The following is a 22,302-nucleotide window of genomic DNA, read 5'->3' on the forward strand; positions in this document are numbered from 1 at the left end:
ATATATAACATTTATTTTTATGTATTTAATTGATAAAGAAAAGATTTTTAAAATATTATTATATTATATTCTGCTCAAAGTTATAAACTTTATCTGTCCTTAATTAAAATATCTGTACTGATATATTAAAGCAGTAAGAAAATATATTTTAATTAAATTTTATAAATCTAGATAATCAATTTTCCCACATAAATGATAATGCCAACGTGATAGAGAGAAAATTATTTCCACCTATACAACGTATAAAAAAAAATACAAATTAATTACTTTCAAATTCGCAAAATATAGAAAATGCTGAAGAAAAATTATAATTTGTATATATTCTTGATCGAAAACCACTCGTTTTAATTTTCTAAGACTTCGATTTTGCTAAATAAGCGAGAAAGCTAAATTGCGCGTGCTAGAATGTTGCCGCACGCGGCAATCAAATCTGCGCAATTATAGCGGTCGAAGAATATTTTACGTCGGCGGCGCATAATTCACGCCGGGGCTGGCTCGATCATTAACAAATATCGCGAGGAGTCGTGGATAAAAACTAGCCGAAAGAGGAAATGAATCGGACCGGAGGGAAACGTGATTGCGCGGCGCAACGCGACGGCGGCACGGCGGCGCGGCGCGGCGGCGGCGGCGGCGGCGACGGCGGCGGCGTCGGCAATAAACCACAAATCATTGTTTTATGAATATTCAGAACCGGCCGCGAAAATAACGTCGGTTGCGGGAGATCGATCGGCATTTCCTTCCTTCCTCCGTCCTTATGCCGTCGTTTTAAGCTCGCCTTATGCAAATGCGAGCCGCGTCCGACACCTCCGCGTCCCGCCCGCGTTCTCGCGCGCTCATCCCTCCGTGTGCACGTGCACGCGTGCGATTCCCAGCGGTTCCGCGCGGTGACAAACGGATGAACAATGATGCCGCGTCGTCTTTCTCCCTTTTATCTCCCGTTCTCTCTTTGGAAGGTACCGCGGTTAAGAGATCCGAAGAAAAATGGTTGGTAACAATCCGTTCTCGTGAGCTGCCGAACGAAGCGGGAAACCTAGAAAAGTGCGCGCGCCCTCCGACGAAAGAGAGCGCGAACCGTCTGCGTCTTCCTTCTTTTCCAGATTTTTTTTCTTCCTTTCGAATTTAGTAGCTATACGCCCGAGAATGAAATTACCGAAGTCCATCGTGAACTTTCCGTACCGTCAGCGATAAATTCATGTTGCCTTCCGCAAACGTTCCGTTGGGAGCGTTAGAAAATCCGTCACCTGTGACTAATTCGCGCTTGATTTCTTCGCGTGCGCATTCAAAAAAAGAGATACGCAACAGCGTATTCGTATTCATGTTGTCGCGAGAGAGAAAGAGGATGAGACAGAGGGAAATGGAGAGAGATTCAAAAACGAAAACCCAAGTGATCCAAGCGTTTCATCTAATTAGGTAATTAGATTCCCCCGAATCTTTAATAATTGAAGTGCCATTCGGACGCTTTCAAAGTACGTCGGAAATTACATTCATTTCCGTTAAATCCGCGGTGCTCTCCAAAATATCCGAATGGCAGCCGGCGCTCATGAAATAAGCTGAAAAAACCAGATGCAATTCTTATCCGGGATGTTCGCGCAACGAGTACACCGCGCGCGCGGCTGTTTTTTTTATTTCGTGCTGAAAAATATGAAATCTCTCCGGTATATTTTCGCGCCGGTGAACGTAATTTAATTACCGCCACGGATGTTGCCTGATATTTGCGAATGTGGATAATTAAAAATGGCGCCTGCCATTATTTTAATAACTTCCATAAAAGCCGGCCCCGAGGTTCGACGGGAAATTACATGGCGCGTTACGTCAACGCGGGATTACATCAGCGCGGTATATTTCAATCTTATCGGTTTTGGTGTTGCCCGGGCGAATTTGAAGACACGAGAATTGATTTTGATGTATTTTCGACTTACTCGAGACTCTCACCGATACGGACGTTCCTTTCACACTAGCGTAATTTCCGCGCGGTTGGGAACAATGAATTTAAGTTACGGTTTTTGACGGCCGCTGACCGCCACGGTCTATTTCAGTTTTCTCTTTACCTGCTCTTTCTCGCGTGATGGGAAATGACATCGAAAGCGATCGATGCGATAAGGATGATTTGCGGATGATACCGCGACTCTGTGTATCATGTATGTGCACATAAATTGCGTGTACATAATTAACGTTCGTGCCCGGGTTACGCATATCTCCGGTTATTAATATCCTTGACAAATACGAAATTAATTTTCAATTGTGGGAAATTTAATGAGAGTTAGACTAAAAGTCTTACTTACATCGGGAATTAAACCTCCCAAATATTTCTGTTGGAATTTATACATCTGCAAACAATGATTAAACAAAACGGTTTTGTATTTATTTCTTAAAATATTTCTTTAAAATTCTACAGTGACGTGCAATTTAATTTTAAATTTGCACAATAGCAGTTTAATCTTATAAATAATTAAAATTGTGACAAGTCCTCTTCAAATAAAAGATTGAATTTTCCAGTCGATCTAGCATAACGCTCGACGTGGCAAGAACTAAATATCAAGTGTATTCAGATCTACGAGCGTTTTAAACTTCCGCGACAAGGAACTCTACCCGGACACTCGGATGGCTGGATTTTCGGATCTGTAACTGTTCGCAGGACAAATACACGAAGATCCCCGATAAAGTAATAGTTCTGCTAGGAGTCCGGGAAACGAAAAGAAGGGGGATGCTCGCGGGGATATTCTACGAGAGTTTGTAGTCCTTTTGATCGCGCGGGGATCTCTCTTCTCGGGGCCGGCATGGCGGCGGGAAAGAAAACGCGAGTATCCGATCCCTTAAGTGTCCCCCGAGGCGGCGAACAAACTTACGATATTTTCCTGTCGGCGGGAATCATAGGTTAGGCAAATAACGCTTGGGTATTTTGAACGAACGGACACAAACGGGCTTTGAACGTCGCGACTTTCTTATCCGCGTATCACTCAGCTTTCCGCTAAAGCAGCGTCCAAACTTGCTCGCGCAAAGTTTACCGTGTCGCGCTGCACGAACGTCCTCGGAAACGGATGGTAGTTGCCGCGACATGCATCTAGCACGGATTTCAACGAAACGTCGTGTATATAAAATTTCTACGCTGTAAACATCCGAAAATCGGTTTAAAAAAACGGGATAGAGACCGATATCTATCGTCTCTTGAGGGAATTCTTTTCTTCCACCCATCTGCGGAAGTAAGAAGATGAATCGTTCCTGTGAATAAAAAAACAAACTTTTATAATTAAAATCTTTGCAATTAATGCCGTTGCGTGTTAGATTTGGACAGTTTAGAAGTTTTTTGCTTAATAGAAAATTGATAATATCCAATCATGAGCGATGCAATGCAAAAAATCTCTTTTAAGCGACTTTGGACAATACTAATTATAAACAGTTACAATTCGAATCAAAATTCAGAATTCGATTTGTAATTTTATATACGTCGTGCAAAATGGAAAACATTTGAAAAAGATCTCCTTAAATTTGACTTTTAAATCGTACTGATATCAATAAATTGTACATAAAACTACGATAAAAAAAAAATAACGTCGAAGGGGTTACTTTTAACATCGCGGCCGCGTTTGACAGAAAGCTGTGAAAGTAATTAATTCGCCACGGTGGTCATAAATCTTGGATGCGCTTCTCATGTGTCCGTGATAATACGCTACTGTAAAATTAATGGAGTTTATAGCCGAACGTCGAGTTCGCGGTAAATTGTACGAGAGTGAAGCAGGTGAAACGTTTCCGACGAAAGCCACGCAGCATATATTCGCAGGGTAGAATACGCTCTAATTATACACCGTCGCAACGCAATTATCTCGGGTATGATGAAGCTATTACTGGCACCGTGAACCGGCAGAAATAATCTTCACCACTGATAAAACTTTTCCGTTGTCGCATGTTTAATCCAAAATCAATTCGAATCGCACGAATTTGCGCGAAATTGTCTCGCCGTTAAAACTTTTCATGAATATTTTTCTCTCATTTTGTAGCTTCTGCTAAAATATTCTTCACAATGCTTTTAAATGTCAAGTGCATCCTGGAACTTTCTGACATTTTATGACCAAAAGCGTAAAATTTAAATAATTATTCGATTAATAATTTGATTTTTTAAATATAATTGTTATAAATGTGCATACGTTGTTCTTCAAGTTTTATACTGCTCGATAGTAAAAGTAAATTAAAAGGTTAATATTTGATTTAAAAAGTTCTTAAAACACGATAATTCTTATTAGTAATTAAGATACTTCAACATTATTTATTGTTTTTCAAAATTTTGTAATATCTATTAAAATCTATAACTGATTTTTACTGTATATAAAAATTTTTATTATTGATCTTAATTGAAAATGATTGATTCTTAATATTTTTTATTAATTTCGTATTGAAACTGTATTAAATAATGTTACTTACTGTCAATAAATCTTTTTTATAAACTATTTTTTCTATGCGTAATCATTCTCTCTCTATGCGTAGTCAACAATTATGTTATCGTGATCCGGCAGCTTGTAATTGAGATCGGTCAGACAAAATTACATACGTTCCAGTGAGGCATGAAATCAAAGTGAAATGAAACACGGACAATTAATGTAACTGAATCTCTTCCGCTAACGAAAAGGCAGCAAGATCTATTAGGCTACATTCATACCACCTGTGCTAATTTGTGGAATTATTCGCATCAATCTTTATATACGCTAAAATTTGCTAAAATATAATTAAAACTAAAGAATTAAATTATTTTTTCAGCTATTATCAATTTAACAAACAGATATTACCTATAAGTCGATAAAAATTACATTTTGACTTGCATTTTGATTTATATTTTGACATGTATAATTGACATATATTTAAACAACTGAGATGAGAAAACGCCAACACAGTCGAAGCGAATCTTGGTGTTCAACAATATTTTTATATGTGAATCTTACTTTTTAGTTCAAGCAAATTACGCGTTGAATACTCGTTGGTTTTAATTTATTATTAATAACTATTTGACATGTATTTTGATTTCACATGTAGTAGTGTATAAAAACAGATTATGCATAACCGAATTTCTCCGTGCTGCTGGCTAATGCAAATATTACTCAGCCTAATTTATGTTGCGTCTCCATAAATTAGCATAATAAGTATGCATAGCACGTAACAATGAAATTAGCTTGTTCAGTCGTAACCATCATTAAAGTATAATTAGAGTGATTAAAAATAAATAAATGAGATTCTGATAATAATAATAATAAATACACATCAATATTCTAAAAACTACAAATATTATAAAGATAACAAGCTCTCTTACATCTCAGTTTGCAGCTTTTTTATCATGTAGAGAAAAAGCATTACATATAATATGTCCATAAAATTCACATTCTGTTAATACAGTGCATGGAATATTAATCATACACTTTTTCGATTGAATACGTTTGCTATAAAAATTATTGCTAGAACAATATTTCCTTTAATTATACTGTGATTCTCTTCCATTTCAATTATGCAAATTTGGTGATGGTTTTTAAAACGCAGGAGATACGATAGGCAAATGATATTATGATTTTTTAATTCAACGAGCGAAGTACAATATTCTAAAATTGCGTAAAGGAATCGCTTCCCATTCCGATAATACATTTTTGTACCTCTTAATTACAAGTGTGCACACGCATGCCGCGTTCCGTATCTGCGGAACGAAACAAAACGTCGTTAGACTTGAGATCCGTATTAAGCTCAGGTGACTGAATGATCGCGATGTAATCCCAATTACAGCCCGCGCAGATTGCGTAAAAAGCTTTTCTGCGACGTGCGAGTGCGCGAGCTAGCTCGGGCCGCTCTGAAAGCGTAGCACGTGTCATATCGCATATTTCGCGGAGTGGTTTTGTTCACATCCCTCGTTTTTATTATCATTTATACTGACGTCCACATATACGTCATCTCGCGCCCGACAGGGCCATTATAGCACAGGTAGAAATATGGAGAATGAGAAATAAGCTTGGCAGTATGTAATTAGGAATGTCGTCGCAGGCTATTGAGATTGAAAGCGAGTCAACTGACTTTGTGCTTTTACGCATATTTTAACGCGATAATTCAATAAAGTGAGGAAGGTGTGACATTTTTATTAAATTAAACGTAGACAGTGATGCTCGAATTATGTAAAAATAATTATATATATATAATTATTCTTGTGTCAATTAATAATGCTTCTTTATAGTAAATAATTAATTAATTATATAACTATATATATAATTAATTAGTTTAATTATATATATATTTATAATTATTTTTGTATATACAAATATTATTTATTATAAAAATGCAGATTTCTTCTTTTGTATATCTATATATTATATTATAATAATATAATGACAGAATATATATAAATAATATGTTTATATACATAGAACATCAAGAGAGAGGAACGTGATATCATTGGTTTTATCGATTCAACATTTATTTATAAGCAAAGATTGTACAAGAAGATATAAATCTTTTTGTAGAGATAAAAAATAAGTAAAGTTAAATAAAGATTGTAATCTCTCGCGTTAGTGAGTTACATTGATAAAACATACTGTAGAGCAGTCTCTAACTTATACTGAAAATTTAAGCATGTCGGGCTTTACTGCACAACGTAATAAAAGGCTTATAAGTGTACGAAGACGGTAAGATCTTAGAAAGCTAATCCCGTAAAGCCAATGCTAAGAAACTTAACTTTGAGATCTCTACTGTATTCATTCCTAAAGAAGATAATTCGCTCTTCCTTACGTAGAGCAAATTTTTCTCTACTAGTATTACACTTTATTTTTTGTTCCCGGATTATCGCTGATACGAATGTAATTAAGACGCATTAGAAAGGAATATTTTATTCCGTTGTAAGAAGAGAAATATATGTATTATATATATATATATATTATATATATATAATTTTGTGCCAATTTTACACTTCCTGTTTCATCAAACTGTAACCTATTTTTCATGAAATGATTGTCCTTGATAAAATTAAACTTACGACTTAAAATTCTCAAAAGTATTCTACAAGTACCACTTGTATGCCGGCAAAATAAAATATGCTTGCTAAAAGCTGCTATTGAAATTCGTAGGGTAATTTCATCAGAGTTCATAAGCATCATTAAAGTTTACGCTTTAACTTTAAAGTGCAGTAAACATCGTGTACCGGCATCCTCGCGAAAAGCGCCGACCTTAATCGATACACGCCGCCGCGACGTCGTCGTCGTCGTCGTCGTTGTCGTTCCGGATCGACAAACCACCGTCCCCTTGGGCGCTTTTTCCGTCCTTTCCGCTGCATCCGATCGTCGCAAAGCGACGACCAAGCTTGCTCAAAGGAAACCCGGAGAACCATTAAACGATGCAAAGGAGCGACAATGGCCGTGCCGAGGCGACAAAGGCGATCGCACGCGTTCTTCCTCCATCATTCTCTTCACTAGTCCGCTCCTTCTCAGTTTTTTTTTCGCAGCGATGGTAATGAGAACATGCGAGATGCGAGATCTTACTTCTCAACAGAGAAAGACTATCCAGGTATTTCTTTTAGAAAGATTAATTATTGATTTTGTATTATATAATTATTAATTTAATATAATTGATTTAATATATAGTAATTTTAATACAGTATTTTTTATATATATGGAATATTTTATGTAAAACATTACAATCTATTTTTTCTAAATAAAGTAAATAAAATATTAAGTAAAGAAAATATTTCTTACTTTAATTCTTTAATTGCATAAAAAAGAATTTAATAAAGATAGTATTTTATTCATCAGATTAAATTTAATGGAAAGTAATATAATACGATAAGTGATTTATATTTGATCAATATACACTATTTTAAAAAATGCTGAAGCTTCTAATATTTATTATACTACGTTGAATATATTACAAACTCAACAATATCGCATCTTCTCATTCCGCTCCTTCTCTTCCTTCACTTTTTCCTTTCTTTCCGCAAATCTTTCTGTCACAGTTAAGCCGAGGATAGAGAGAGAAGTAGGAGGACCCAGAAGGAGCTCGCTGACCGGCTCGCCGGCAGCGAGACTAGTGAGAGAGAGGGTGAGTATCAATTACACGGGTACCTCCCGTTAGAGTTTTCCGGAAATTCGCGTAGTAAGTCAAGCCCGGGGACACTGGAACTCCGGTGGGCGAACAATGCCGGCAGGCCGCGGGAGCTTTCGCATTTGCATATGAATTGGCGGAGTCCCTGCAGGTCGGCGACGCCGGCCCTAGCCTCCGGACACCTCCGACCGCCTACATCGCCACCACCGTACTTGGCCGACGAAGGTGGACGCATACGGCCAGGTGGTTAACGACTCGGCTGACTGGATAGTTCAAATTACCCTGAGGACGTTGGCTTGATGACTGGATACTCGCTCGACTCTCAATAACGTCTGCTCGAATATCGCGATGGTACACTTATCAAGGGGATAATAACTTAGAAGAATCGAGCGTAGAATTATGAAACTTATCAAGGGGATAGTAACTCAGAAGAATCGAGCGCGTAGAATTACGAAATTTTCTTTGCAAAAAATTTATAGGTAAGTTTATTAATTTTGAAGTGCTAAGCAAAATTTTCGAAATTAAGGAGCTGTTTAAATTTATAAATTAAAATGTTTCTAATCATAAATTTGTAAACAACTCTTTAATTTCGAAAATTCTTTTCAACACTACAAAATTAAATCTCTTACGTTTCTTTTCATTAATCTATAATCCTTTTACACGCAATTAGCATTCCTACGGAGGAAACGAAGTCAAAGCTTCGGAAATTTAAGGTTCCATAATCTTTTTTTTCCCTGAAAAACTGACGTATTATGTTAGAGAACAACGTTGTAAAACAAACGTTCGGCAAAACAATAATTTGACTGTGACTAGCTTTGACGGTGATCGTATATCCGCTCGCGGTATGCGTAATTATTGCAACGTCTTTAAATTACGCGCGGTTAATTAAAGCGCAATTACGATTCGGTCCTTAGAGAGAGCCGTCACGAAATTACATCTTGCGCGAGTTCTCCCTCTTTCGCTTGGGCGAAATTCCCCTCAGAGCGGAAGGCCCCGGAGGTTTGCCTAGGCCGCGCGACGCGGGTGGGTATCGGGATGTTTGCGATTTTGCGAGCGTAAACCAATTACACGTTGCGGAGACGTGGACCTCAGGAGTAACCCCCGACAGTAACTCGCTCAGACACGCGAGTTTCAATCGATTCCGCCGTACAGGCGTGTGTACGTACCGCCGGGCGAGATTGATATTGCCCCGCGACGTATCCGCGGCAATTAGAACAACGCCAAATTCGATAAACGTTTCTTCAATTGAAATGGGAACAATGCGTTCTCCCCTCGCATTGCACGGTTCAATATCAATTTGACAAATCAATTTCCTGTATCCAAGACATTTTAGAAATATGTTTAAACATAAAATTACAAGTCAGACAAATTTTCTTACAAAAATTGACTAAATGCTGTAAAAATGGAATCTTATCTTCGTGGAAAAAAATTCGACAATCATGTTTCATCATTTACAATTTGTAGCGTAACTAAATCGTCCGTTTTCACTATAATAAAATTATAGTAATTATAGCGTAAAATATCTGACTTGTGATTTAAGAATAGATTTTTAACGTCATCTAAAAAATTATAAAATATGCTTTCTACATTAATTATGCTATTTTTGTTTCCTGATGTAATAATGTTGAACGACAATCTTTTTGTATTGCATATTAATTCATATGCACGATATGCAGAGGAACATTCATATTCAAGCAACATAACAATTCAATACTGTGATGAATACAATGAAAACAATATGAGCCCTGAGGGAGTAGGATAATAAAAAAAAATAGAAAATTATTTTCTTTTCCGATTAATAAATATATTTGTCGACGGATTAGCCGGAACTTCCTCTCGCTTTAATCGCACTCGCTGCCAGCACTAAATTCGTTAATCTCGCGTAATTTACCAAACGGAGAGATCGGCGAACAATGGAATACTGGGCGCTTCTGGAATGTACCGCGCACGTAGAAGTCGGGGGGAAATTAGTTTCATTCTTGCAGCCACTTGTTTAAAAGGAATCCTAATTGCTCTCTCGCGTTACCGATCTCCAAACGCAACGAAACTTGCTGGAATCTTTGTATGTGGATGCGCATACATATCGCAAATAGTATTGCTACTGCGGTCAAGGGGTGAAAATACCGCGTGCTGCACACTTTTAAGCTCGTTTCTGCCGCATACGTGTATTCTTTTATCGAAATTCGTCGCGGGGGCCTCGTCGACACCTTCGCGATGTACTTTACAAGCGATACGTACGTAACTGTGCCGGGGGACATTGCATCGCGGACGATCCAATGGGAACTTCGTCATTCATTATTCCGGCACGGTTGTATAATGCCTGAGAAATCCTGACAGTTATTACAACGGCGTCGCAGGGATTTCTCCCTCGTCCCACCGGATTTCGAGATTCAGCGAATTACGGCAGCGGAATGGATTTACAATGTTTAATTTACTACTCGGGCTGGGCGGTATTAAAGGCGCGCCGCCGGAAAATTATTGGCGCATAAAACGGACGGGATGATGGCATTGATATCCGCGGTTTCGTTAACTCATTAAAATAGAACTGAAGAGTCGGATAGTCAAGCGATAAGGAATGTAGAAAATTTTCCACGAATAGGAAAATTAAATTCGTAAATTTTTTAGGTTCGTCCAAACCAGAATCATAAAACAATCATAGTAAAAATTAAACTATAATATAATATTTACACATCCATGTAGACATTTCGTATTTTCTGTCAAAATATGTCAGAAAAAATTTTTGGCTACCCTAATCTTGTATTTTTTTGTACAAAATAATTTTAGAAATTGATTTAAGTAAAAAATAGGGTACATTAATTTATATGTATATACATACATATATTTTTATATATTTTAAAAAAGATTAGACCACGCATAAATTTCTCTACTTGTCCTCCAAGTACTTATCCTGCATTTGCATGTCTTGATTCTTATTTTATTCCTTACTGATGTATTCAAGCTCTCGCGAGGTCGTTGGCGTTAAAAGCCCAAGTAATAAATAAAGTCGCAAAGTGTAAATTAAAACAATTACGACGCTCTTATCTACTGCACGTGAGTAAATCATAAATTCAATCCGCGCTGGCTGACAAAAGAAAATGCAAATTTTATTCTGTGAATGCTTGCAGTGGCACCTTGCAGTTTGTCGATCAATCATGCACTTGCCACCGTGCCCCACCCTATGCGCGTTACTCTTCTGAAAGTAATTAATATAAGAAACACAGGCGGAGAGATAAACGCGAGCGGCAAACGAGCCGCAATTAGGGCGGGGACAATGTGAATCGGATAACGGTCCCCCCCCCCCTTCCCCCGTTTAGACGGTACCGTTCGGGAAGGAGATCGAGGCATCGATGCCGGTCGTCGCCATCAGGCATTAACCTTTCGCCGTTTCGAATCGCACTGAGAATGCTGTTTACAACGGACGGTAATCCGCGACGCGGGTTTCCCCTAAACCTACATTAACTTTAGCGCCCGCGCCGTGAAAACCAATTAACCCGACGGGCCCGGTGCGACCTCAGCCGTGCCATCAGGCCGTAATCGAGACACTTGGAAAATTAGCAATGTCCCGGAAAATGCCCTTGGTCATTAGTGAAGGCGTCTCGCTACAGACATTTGCGTGGCTATATACTCGCGCGGTATACTCGGTCTGGTAAACTTTCCGGGAGCGGCGCACCGAGGTATACTTACACGGAAATCTCCGAGCCTCCTCAATCCCTTCCCTCCCCCCTCAATCGAGATTCTATTCTTACGCGGAGGGTTAACTCTCTTCTCTCCTTGTCCGAACACAAACGCAAAGCGTTTGAAATTCTATTGACATTATCCGATTGATGGATGCCGATGGATGCGACGACTTTGGCAAATCTTTAATTCCGGAAAAGATTTTAATTTAATAAGAGAATTTTTTCAACTTCAGCACACACGTACTGTTCCTTTACGGACAATTAAACAGCTAATTGCGAGTTGGCTACAGAAAATTTAGGAAAATTTCTATTAAAAGAGAAAAAAATTTCGCCGATCTTTCTTATGGTAATACTTCGCGTACGCAGCTTTCGTTAACGCAGAGCCGGGCAAATAGAGACGCCACGAAATATGCAAACATCTAGTTACGAAACACGCGGGCAATTTGCGCGGAGCTTTTGATGCGCGCCGCGCGAAGGGGTGTTCACCGGCAAACTCTTGACGAGTCGCGGCGTCTTCGCCGCGATATTTCCATCGAATTTCGCGAATTTTCAAGCATCCACCCACCCGCATCCGTGTGGACGCTTGAAAACGGCTGTGCTCTCCGGAACTCTCGCTTCCGCGCGGCACTTCCATCTCCGCGCAATTACGCGAAAACTTTCGAGCGAATATCTGCCGGCAGCTCTGCGGCGCACTGAGGATGCTTCAGTTGTTTTGGGATTCCGGTGCTGCGAATAAGGGTCAAGGAGGTGTCCCGGGCCGCGCCGAGCCGCGTCGCGTCGCATGACGCGACGCGACGCGACACGACCCGACGCCGCATCGCGTTACGTCTTACGGCTGATGTTGAAGCAAGATTCTGACCCATAAACGAGAGAAAGAGACACGCGCGGCGAGGATCGCGCTGGCTGAAGAGAACGGCTCGAAATTCGTGGACAAACAGAACTATTCGTCTTTCTCTGGGCGGAACAATTTCCTTGGAATTTATCCCGAAGACACTCGACCGTATAGTTACAGCGTGCGGAATAGTTACGATGCCTTGGCGCGTGCGCGACCGCGGATAAAAGGAGGCATCTCGGCGATATGCGGACGACGAGCATAACGCTGATCTCTCCGGGATTTATCCCGGAGGGTGGTTTTTTTACGGCTTTGCGCCGCCCATTCAACATCAGCGCGAATTCGTCGAACACGTATAAAAATTCAATTTATAAAAATTAGCTAAAATGTTCTAGAATTTTTCTTAATTTAAAGTACTTTTTAATATGTATTTAATAAGTCATAATGATAATATGTCTAAAAATTATCTCAAAACTTTTACATCAATATTTCAAGATTAATAATGCAAGCTTTAAAAAAACATCTTATACTAAAATTTATTACTTTATCGTTTTAATTGTTGAAACAATATTAAATTAAATGCTGATGTTTAGTTAAATTTCGTAGTTGTTGAAACGTTATTAAAATAAATACTAATATCTAGTTAAATGTCACGTCCAAACAAACAAATACGCGAGCAGTAATTAATAACATTGTCAATAACAATAAATGATTTATTCAAAGGTATTTATGAAATCAAACACTCGTAAACGGGTAAAAGAGATAGTTTGTTAAGCGAGTCGCCGTGGTCATTGTGTCATTGTGTGTAACGTGCATGCAGACTTGCTGTTAGCGAAGCAAACGAGAGAAGGCGCGAGGCGACAGCCGGAAATGCGGGCGTATATACGGTCCACAGATTTTCCCGGTGGGAAAGGGGCAAAATAAAATGAAATATGGTGATTTATCGTCTAATGTACGCGCCAGCCAATTTGTCCTGTTTCCACGCGTGAACTGTCTCGTGTCGTGAGAGCCTGTCCCGCAGGATGCAGACGGAAACACGGATTGCATTTCATAGAGTGGTCTCGATGGTCCATGTGATGCGCGCGCGCGCGCGCGATGAAATTACAAAATTTGTCTGGGGATTGCACACGTGAGTGCGGCTGACGTGTCCGCACCAAAGATACGCCAATAATTGTCCGCGAAATGAAATGACAATTATCGCGACCAGTGGTGGACGAGACTTTACTAATCGTGCGGTTGTCATGGAATTGCCGAATTACACCGTTTATACGCCTAGCATAGAACATAATTCATAGCATTTAATCCTGTGAAAATAAATTAGTAACGATACTGTGTTCAGTAAATTATAATTATTGCTTTTCAAGTAATTAAATATTCATTATTTTAACAAAATGTATCTTTGTTTCTTCTGATCTGACTTTATTAATTTTCAAATCCGATACTTTAAAATATTTTTTTATTTTATTAATAACTTGTTATTTTATACAGTCAGAGAAAAGAATTTTTTAAATATTGATTATCGCGATAAAGAAATAAAATGATTATTTAGAAATTATTAAAGCTTGAATTATATTTACAATTCTAATTCCTTTCGCGACGTTGCGTTTAAAGCGAACAAAAATTTATAAATACCCCGAGTAAATAATTAATGCGCATTATCGTGAAAAAAGCACATACGTCAACATAAATTCAGACGTAAACTACTGGAATTTCCCTTTCGCGTTTCCCCGCTATTTTACGTCAGCAACAAATCATATTTCCTACAATTTAATCTTGAGGCTGATTTATTGCCGTCACTTTCACAATGCAACTTCATAATTCCAAGAGACTATAAAACTCGAGAAACTATATACATAATTCGCAATCGCAGAAGCTGCCGTCGTTTTCGTTCTGCAGCATTTATTCGGATATTCTCATGATATGGTAACTCCCCTTTTATGCACCAGGTAGAGTCGTGAATTTCTTCGCTCGACGAACGTTAATTATTTCAAAATGAACTCTTAATTAATTTACTGTAACACATTCTAGTTACGAACAGACTGAAGGAAAATGATAGACTTGTATACAGTACGTCGTTTCTCTACCGTTCTATTTTTTAAAGATTCTTGGCCAATCCGAAATTAATTTTTCTTGAAAAATCTTCTCCTCAAGGAGAAGATCCATATTGCTATGGTAAAATAATTAGCTATTAAAAACAAGAGACTCCTCGTAAACTAAGCTTGATAAAAGGAAATTATTTTTTTCAATCAAGTGAACTTTCTTTGAAATAATTTCATTTGACACTTTTTCCAATAAAAATTGTCAGCACAAAATAAATGTAATAAAAAGTGGAACATATATGTGTGTGTGCCGCATATATGTATACTCGGAATATATCAGATATTAAGATTCATGTGATAATGGATTTATTTTATGACGCAGGGGAATAATATAAGAATAATAAACTAATAATTGGCACAAACATATTATTCCAAGTATGGAGATAATAATTAAGTTATGTAAAGTTACAATTTATATAAAGTGCGATGTTAATAACAAATTTATATTTATGCTAATAATATTAAAGAAAGATGGTTATTATGAAAGGATTCGCGATATTTATAATATGGATGTTAATTATAAAGTATATAATAAAAACATATATTCATTACCGACATACAAATTCCGAAGAAAAATATTAAAATATTTAAAATCCATTAAAATAAATTTAAAATAATTATTATTATTGTTGTGATTATGATGACGTCTTGATATCGCTTCCATTATCCTCTCGCTAATTTGTATAATTTATTCGACGGAAATAGGCGGCGAATAAACTTCGAGTGCGGAGGTTCGTAAAAAGGGATCTTGACGAAGGCGCACTTCGTCATTTCCTTTATACGGCAAGAGTCATCACAGTAGACGAGAAATTGAGGGCGAAGAAACTGCTGTTGCCGCTACCGTTGCCGTAGCGCGCTCTCGCAATTAGGATGAAGACGAAGACTCCAGGCTACTCATTAACTCCCGGCATGAACCGGCGAGCGAAGCACATCAACGCTGCAACGGGCTAAAGTCGAAGAAGTAACAAGCTGGCATCTTGCAGCTCGCGCGCTGCCTGCCCGCCACCGTTCCTCCTTTTATTTCGCCGGAGTGTCGCCGGCAAATCTTATTTAAGGCAGATTTATCGCCACCCTCCGCTCTGAGATCGAGGTAGGATATTACGCCGGACCCGGATGCGCCATTCACAATGCGACTCCTCGACTCAAAAAGTGTCATAACTCAAAACCTGAGCGCCTCTTCGAGCACTTCCGCCGCTCCAGCACATTGTGTGCCAGAATCTGTCCTCTCGTCGTCTCCCTGCGCCCGTACCAGCCACCCCTCCTCCTCCCCTCTCCCCCTTTCTCCTATTCCTCTCCCATTTCACTCATCTTTCCGTTTCGCGCCATCCCCCTCCCTCTGTACACGAGAGAGTTAACGGAGTCTTTCCGTTTTTTGTTAATATGCGCGAGGACCATTCGATAGTATCAAGTGTTCTGCAAATTTTTTTGACACATTATTATTTTATCTGCAACGACGTGAAGTATGGCGTTTGAAGTTTTCCGACGTTGGACGCGGATCGTCCATCGATTTACTCGATAATGAAAAAAATTTATGAAACTTCAACCAGATCAATTCAATAAATTACGAGGTATTTTTACATATAATAATTTTAAAATTAATGCAGACTATTTAATAACTTGGTAAATTTGGATCGAATTAAAAACATAAAAATGTAATAAAAAAATATATCAAACAATGAGTTCGCGTGTACACACAAATTTATTGTATTTTCATTTGCATCATCAATAATTTATCCGAACGTTAATTATTCACCGTTTAAAATATTGTTAAAAAATATTCATAATCAATTGAAACATGCCAACAATTAATGTTTTTTTTTTATATGACTGTCGTAAGCAGCTCGTACTGTCAAAGTATATAATGATTGCTTTCAATTATTCGATGATGCGAAAGCGATATCTACACGATTTCTTTGTCCCGGCCGTTACTATGGTTTCTACTCTGTTCCATCGTCTATGTCGATTCGGCCCCCGGGTATATCAAACGGGAACTTGCGTAAGGAAGGACGCGCATTAAGAGAAATGGACCGTGGGGAGTAGTTTTTCGGTGCGCCGGCAACAAAATCGTCGGCATCGGTGACGTGAGCGTTGTCGCGCGTGACGGGCGTTCGTTCGATGGCATCGATCGCGCGCGCGGCGGCGGGCATCCTGATCGATACGCGCGTGTCGCGGCGCGAAAGAAACGAACGAGTCCGGCGATTCCATTTTTTCGCCCTTCTTCCGCAACGAGCCGGGGCTCCATTAGTCCGGGATTGGCCGATGCGCGCTTGAGCGAGCACCGCGCGGCGCTTTTTGCACCGGCCGGGGCCGGTTGAATAATTGTGTTTTGCAACGTCCGCGTGCGCGGGAGCGCTTAGCCGAACTCTCCGGGCACGGATCCAAAGAAGAATTAAGCAAAGAGGGAACTCGAAATGCGGGATCTATAAAAGGTACAATGGCACCGGGCGAGCCGCGCAGTTTTTGGGACGATCGCGGATCGCACGGATCAATCAGGCGTTTTGCGCGAAAACGGGGGCACGATCTGCGACAGTAATTGGCATCATGACTTCCGAAGTGAGTGCATATCGCGCGATTATCTCACGTGTCACCCTCAGACCGCACGCCAACTTTAGCACTTCTTCTTCGCGGAAAGTCATTAAAGTCCGCATGTGTCAGCACATTTTGTTCGTATTACAATAGAAAGCGGATATGTTCGGGATTTGATTGATTCTCGCGGTTGGAAATGGGTTAATCTACTGTTTTATTCTTACACATTATATATTGTATTATATAAAACGCTAATTTCTTTTCACGCTTTTTTTAATTAAAAAATTCTTTAGCAAATAGTAGATTTTTTTTAAGTGAAAATTTAAAGTAAGAAATTATATATATATATATAAATAATTGAATAAAGAATTAAAGAAAAAGAATATAGGAAAATATAGAAAAATATCGAGTGCAAGATCTGTCACGTAATGTATATAAAAATAAAATTATTCGTTTTTCAAATCTGTTTCCGAGAAGTGTTTTTTTAATATGAATAATAAAACGCGCATTCTCAAAGTGAAATTACAGATTAATGCAATTATATTCTAGTGATAGATTCTATTCAATATAAACAATGCATTTGTTTATATTGAGTATTAAATAATATATAATTAAATTTTTACTTATAACTTAATTATTTTTATAACTTAAATATTTTAATAACTTAAATATTTTTAACATAAATAAAAAATACATCTTATATTCTTTACTTTTTAATAAAAAAATTGATTAAAAAATTTTTTTGTGTTTAGTATCTATTTCATCTTTTTCTTTTCCAACAATTTATCTAACTATTCTCTTATTTTGTTAGAATTGTGGATTCTTTCTTAGCTGTTTTCTCTTGACCGTGCAACATAATCCGCTGATTTTCCTATCTTCTGTTAGTCAACGCTATACAACCCATCATATTTCCGCAACTGAATCTTTGTTCTGTATTTCTTGTCTTTCTAATAGTTCTGTGTAAGTTGCCATGCTCTTTTTCTGGCTTTCTTCTTGTTATCCTAATCTGCCTATTTAATATTTTGTCCTTTAAATTTTGTTATAAATTTCATAGTATTTAATTTACGAGAATATTTTAATTTGATTAACGAGATTAATATGTTTTTTGTCAGCTCGTTCTAGTCGTTCTGTTGGTGCTTTCGACCTTGCTCATGACCGATGCCGAGCCAGAAGGGCACGCACACTCTTTCCAACATTTCCACGGTCCCGTGTCGGGCAACGAGCACGAAGTTAGTTGGGACGATGACGACGGCTATCATGAAGACTACGTCGCTCATCCTCATTATGCCTTTTCGTATGGGGTCGAAGATCACCATACGGGCGATTATCACGGTCAAAAGGAGCACAGAGACGGTAGGTTTGCATAGGTTTGAATGGAGATTAATCTCCTCTGCTTTAGGAGGATCCTTCTTGTCATCTCTCGTACGTAACCCGCAAAGTGAGTGGGAGAATAAGAATAACCTACTTACGTACGCGGAATCGCGATGCCGTGCTCTCCGAGGGAGAAAAAGCTGACAAATGTACCGGGGTGAACGTAGGACAGACTGATTGTGAGAATAAAAGTGGCAACGTGACCTTTGCTTGAGCAATTTTATAATGTTGCTCTTGGAATACACAATGGAAAGACACGGGCATGGTAATTTCCTTGATTTGACTTACATACGCTTCATCGTTCGTCGGACGAACGATCGGCAGTGTTAAGAATATTTCACTAATGCCGTTTGCGATGTTAAAAATGAATTTGAAGGAATAAGAGAATTTTAGCGCGTTCGCGCGCGTCACCATTTCTTCCTAATTTTAACATCATGTGCTTTACATAGATTATATTGATTATGTACAGAATTTTCTGATTTTCTAATTCATTTAAGGCACAATTATGTATAAAAATTATATATATACATAATATGAGTTTTCGTTTTATAATCAGTCTGTCTTGTTGTATACGCAATAATCGCAATTCGCGAACACGGTGCCTTAGAGGAGCGAGAATCTTGTCAAGATAAAACGAACATTTTCGTAATGTCAAAGCAAATGTCGTTTTTAATCGTCTGGTTTTTCATAATTTCGTAATGGTATTTCCACAAAGCACGATTTTCTCTACGTAAAACGAGATCATCGAGCGTCGTCAAGTTTTAACTGGAGCGAGAGATTTCGTAGCAACGCGCCGAGAGAAAAGTTAAGAACGATAAAAGTGTGCTGCTAAAAAACCACGCTTCAGTATTCCCACCTTCAAAGGCAGACGCGCGCCGGCTGAAAAGTTTATAACCATATAAAGCTTAGATAGCAGCTATTGATAGAAGAGTCTCTGAGCAACTGCGAAACGCGCGGTATTCGCCAACGCGAAACTAATTAGAATAACTAGGGCCAATTACAAATCTCGTTTGCGTTTATATTTTAGAGCGGGGAATACGATCTAAATTTAACAAACGTGCATTAAAGTATATGCTACACTCAGCTGTCACGTAACACGTCATAAAATATTTATATTTTGATGGAGCATTAGCGGAAATCCACAATTGTGGAGATTAAACGCGCGCATACGTAAAAACGTTAAATTAAATTGCAGTTAATCAATTATTGCGTTTGATAAATTAATCCCGTTTAAATAATTTTCTTTATTTAATGTTTGATGAGAGGCATGTTTTTACATTTAAATGTCGGTTGTACTACATAAATCCACCCGCGATATAATAGAATCTGGATTTAATAAATATATTGTAAGTTATCAATCACTTAAACGGAATTATTTTTACAGTGCACTAATTTTATTTCTAATTTCAAATTTGCTCGCATATGTAAATACACAAATTAATTCAACAATCGAAACGTACAAACAGAGATTATTATCTTCAATAAATTTTTTTATAATTTTAATTAAATAAAAAATACATACGCATAGTAAATTTGAAGATATGTAGATTTTTCTATCAATTCGTGCATTTTTTAATAACACAAATTAGCCGAGATAATTTTCTAAGTCATTTATTTCTTCTTTCATTATGATAATTTAAACTTTCTCACTATTAAATCGCGTGAGAAAAACGTGTCAACAGAATATAGGTGGTTATGGATTTCTAAAAAGAGCGAAAAAACCCGGTTTTTGTATTTTCGTCGCACTCGTCTGAAACTCAATTCGTCTCCATAAAAAAAGAGCGATAACGCATGTTCCAAAATGTGCCGCGGGGCAACGCGCAAGACAAATAACTCGTACGTCGATGTTTTTTGCAGGCACGGACGTGTTCGGGGAGTATACCGTGAAGGAACCAGATGGCAATATTAGAACGGTGAAGTACCGCGCGGGCAAGGACGGATTTCATGCCAAAGTGCATAACAGCCTCCGAGACGATCGTCAACAGGACGATCATCACGATTACGATCATTATTAGTCCCGCGAGGCTGGACAGTACCAGCTACCGAACTCGATCATCGTTTTCTTCATCATGCGATACTTCGCGCTTTTTTTTTATACCCATTATCCTTGTTGAATAATCGTCGACATCTCGTTTACGTTACACTCATTAAATGACCTGTTAAATACCTTAACATTTTCGTTCCTCTCAATTTTTCTTAGTGAATCACTTGTCTAGTTTTACAGCTAGTTTCATAATGAAGTCATTATCATAAAGAATCATGGAAGTCTTTCAATATTACGAAGTGGCCTTAAAGCTGTTGCGAAAACTCGATAAGTCAGTTGATTGGCCAATCGCACAATTAGCGGACTGAATTTCTTTGGAGGAGATGATTATTTCTGCCGAGAAAATGCAGCTGATTATTATCGACGGTATTGGATTGTTAATAGATCAATTTCCGAGCAAAAAGTTGTTTGACCAAAGAAACAGTCTTTCGAAAATACACCGTGTAATTCATTTTCTGTATTTTTATATATTGAACCACTTAAGTTAAGATAGATATTGTTAGAGATTGATTTGATTAAATGAACGAATAAATTGTAGATTTATTAACGATTTGTAAATTCTAAAAATCCGTATTTTTAAATAACAAGCAACGAAAACTTTAAACACATGAAAAAATATATATCTACTGACATATCAATGCATCTTGCATCTTAAACATTTATATGTAGACAGTAACGGATATAAACATAAATTAGCTATATAAATTAAAAGTAAATAAATATATATTTTTTTTTGTCAGAGCCAATAGGCGTCTCTAAATTTTTTATCGTAAAGGTTGAATTACATTTTGCCCTTGTAAAATCGGATAGAAAGGGATTTCGAGATGCATTCGCTTTCTGCTCACTTGTTTCAGTCTTCGACAATCCTCGTCAAACGCTAAATGATTACCACGTATTGCAGTGAAAACCTACCACGATAGGCATTCGGCAAATAGACGTAATATTCGAAATTCAATTTGTTATACGGCCTATGCAGGGTCGGGTATTGTTTGCCCCAAATTACTTTCCGTCCTCCTGCGAAGAGCACAAACTCGTAGTCGCAATCGAAAACCGATATGCAGGAACAACCGAAAACCGATGAAATTCCAAAAGACGCAATGTTTTTCAGACTTGACAGAATTGACGTTCGCCAATTAACAATCTGATTGAACAGCTGTTATATTAATCTTGTAGATCAATTAAATAGCCATTTTCATTCAAGTTAACAACATAGATCATTTTATTCTTTAAATAAACGTCAGATTTAATGTGCGATAATATTTCATTTATCAAAATTAATTTTAAATGCAAGAAACGAAATATTCGACATTCCATTTACATTTTATAAATTACCGTTAAATATTTTGTGATGGCAATAAAAGAATTGATTAGTAAACAACGTTCAATAATCTTTGTTTCGGCGAACAGCATGCTGTTACACACTTTAAAATTCGTTAGTGCTTTAGCAGCTTTTCGAAGCCTAACATTAAATTAAAATTATTTTAAATTTAAATGTAAAATTATTTCCGATTATTCTATAGATATTCGTACATTATTTGAAATTATTTAGCATCTGTAAGTTCGCGTTTTTTTCGTATGCGCGTTTCTCAAGAAATATTAGTACAATTCCTGTAGCAATGTTACATGGAAAGAACACTTTTGCTGAATCCAGATCTGAAAATAATTTTTGTTCAATAATCAAAATAATTTTGTGCGAAA

The 22,302-nt window shown here is 37.8% G+C and overlaps 1 protein-coding gene across 1 annotated transcript; it reads left to right on the forward strand.

The window, feature by feature from the left end:
* The first annotated feature begins 17,204 nt into the window (after nt 1-17,204).
* Nucleotides 17,205-20,575, forward strand: LOC105453919 (adult-specific cuticular protein ACP-22-like). The gene is made up of 3 exons (XM_011696197.1): nt 17,205-17,216; nt 18,302-18,542; nt 20,418-20,575. The coding sequence occupies exons 1-3, from the start codon at nt 17,205-17,207 to the stop codon at nt 20,573-20,575; spliced, it is 411 nt and encodes a 136-aa protein (XP_011694499.1).
* The last annotated feature ends 1,727 nt before the right edge of the window (nt 20,576-22,302 follow it).

Source organism: Wasmannia auropunctata, unplaced genomic scaffold (assembly GCF_000956235.1).
Source record: "Wasmannia auropunctata unplaced genomic scaffold, wasmannia.A_1.0 LD335994.1, whole genome shotgun sequence".
NCBI lineage: Eukaryota > Metazoa > Arthropoda > Insecta > Hymenoptera > Formicidae > Wasmannia > Wasmannia auropunctata.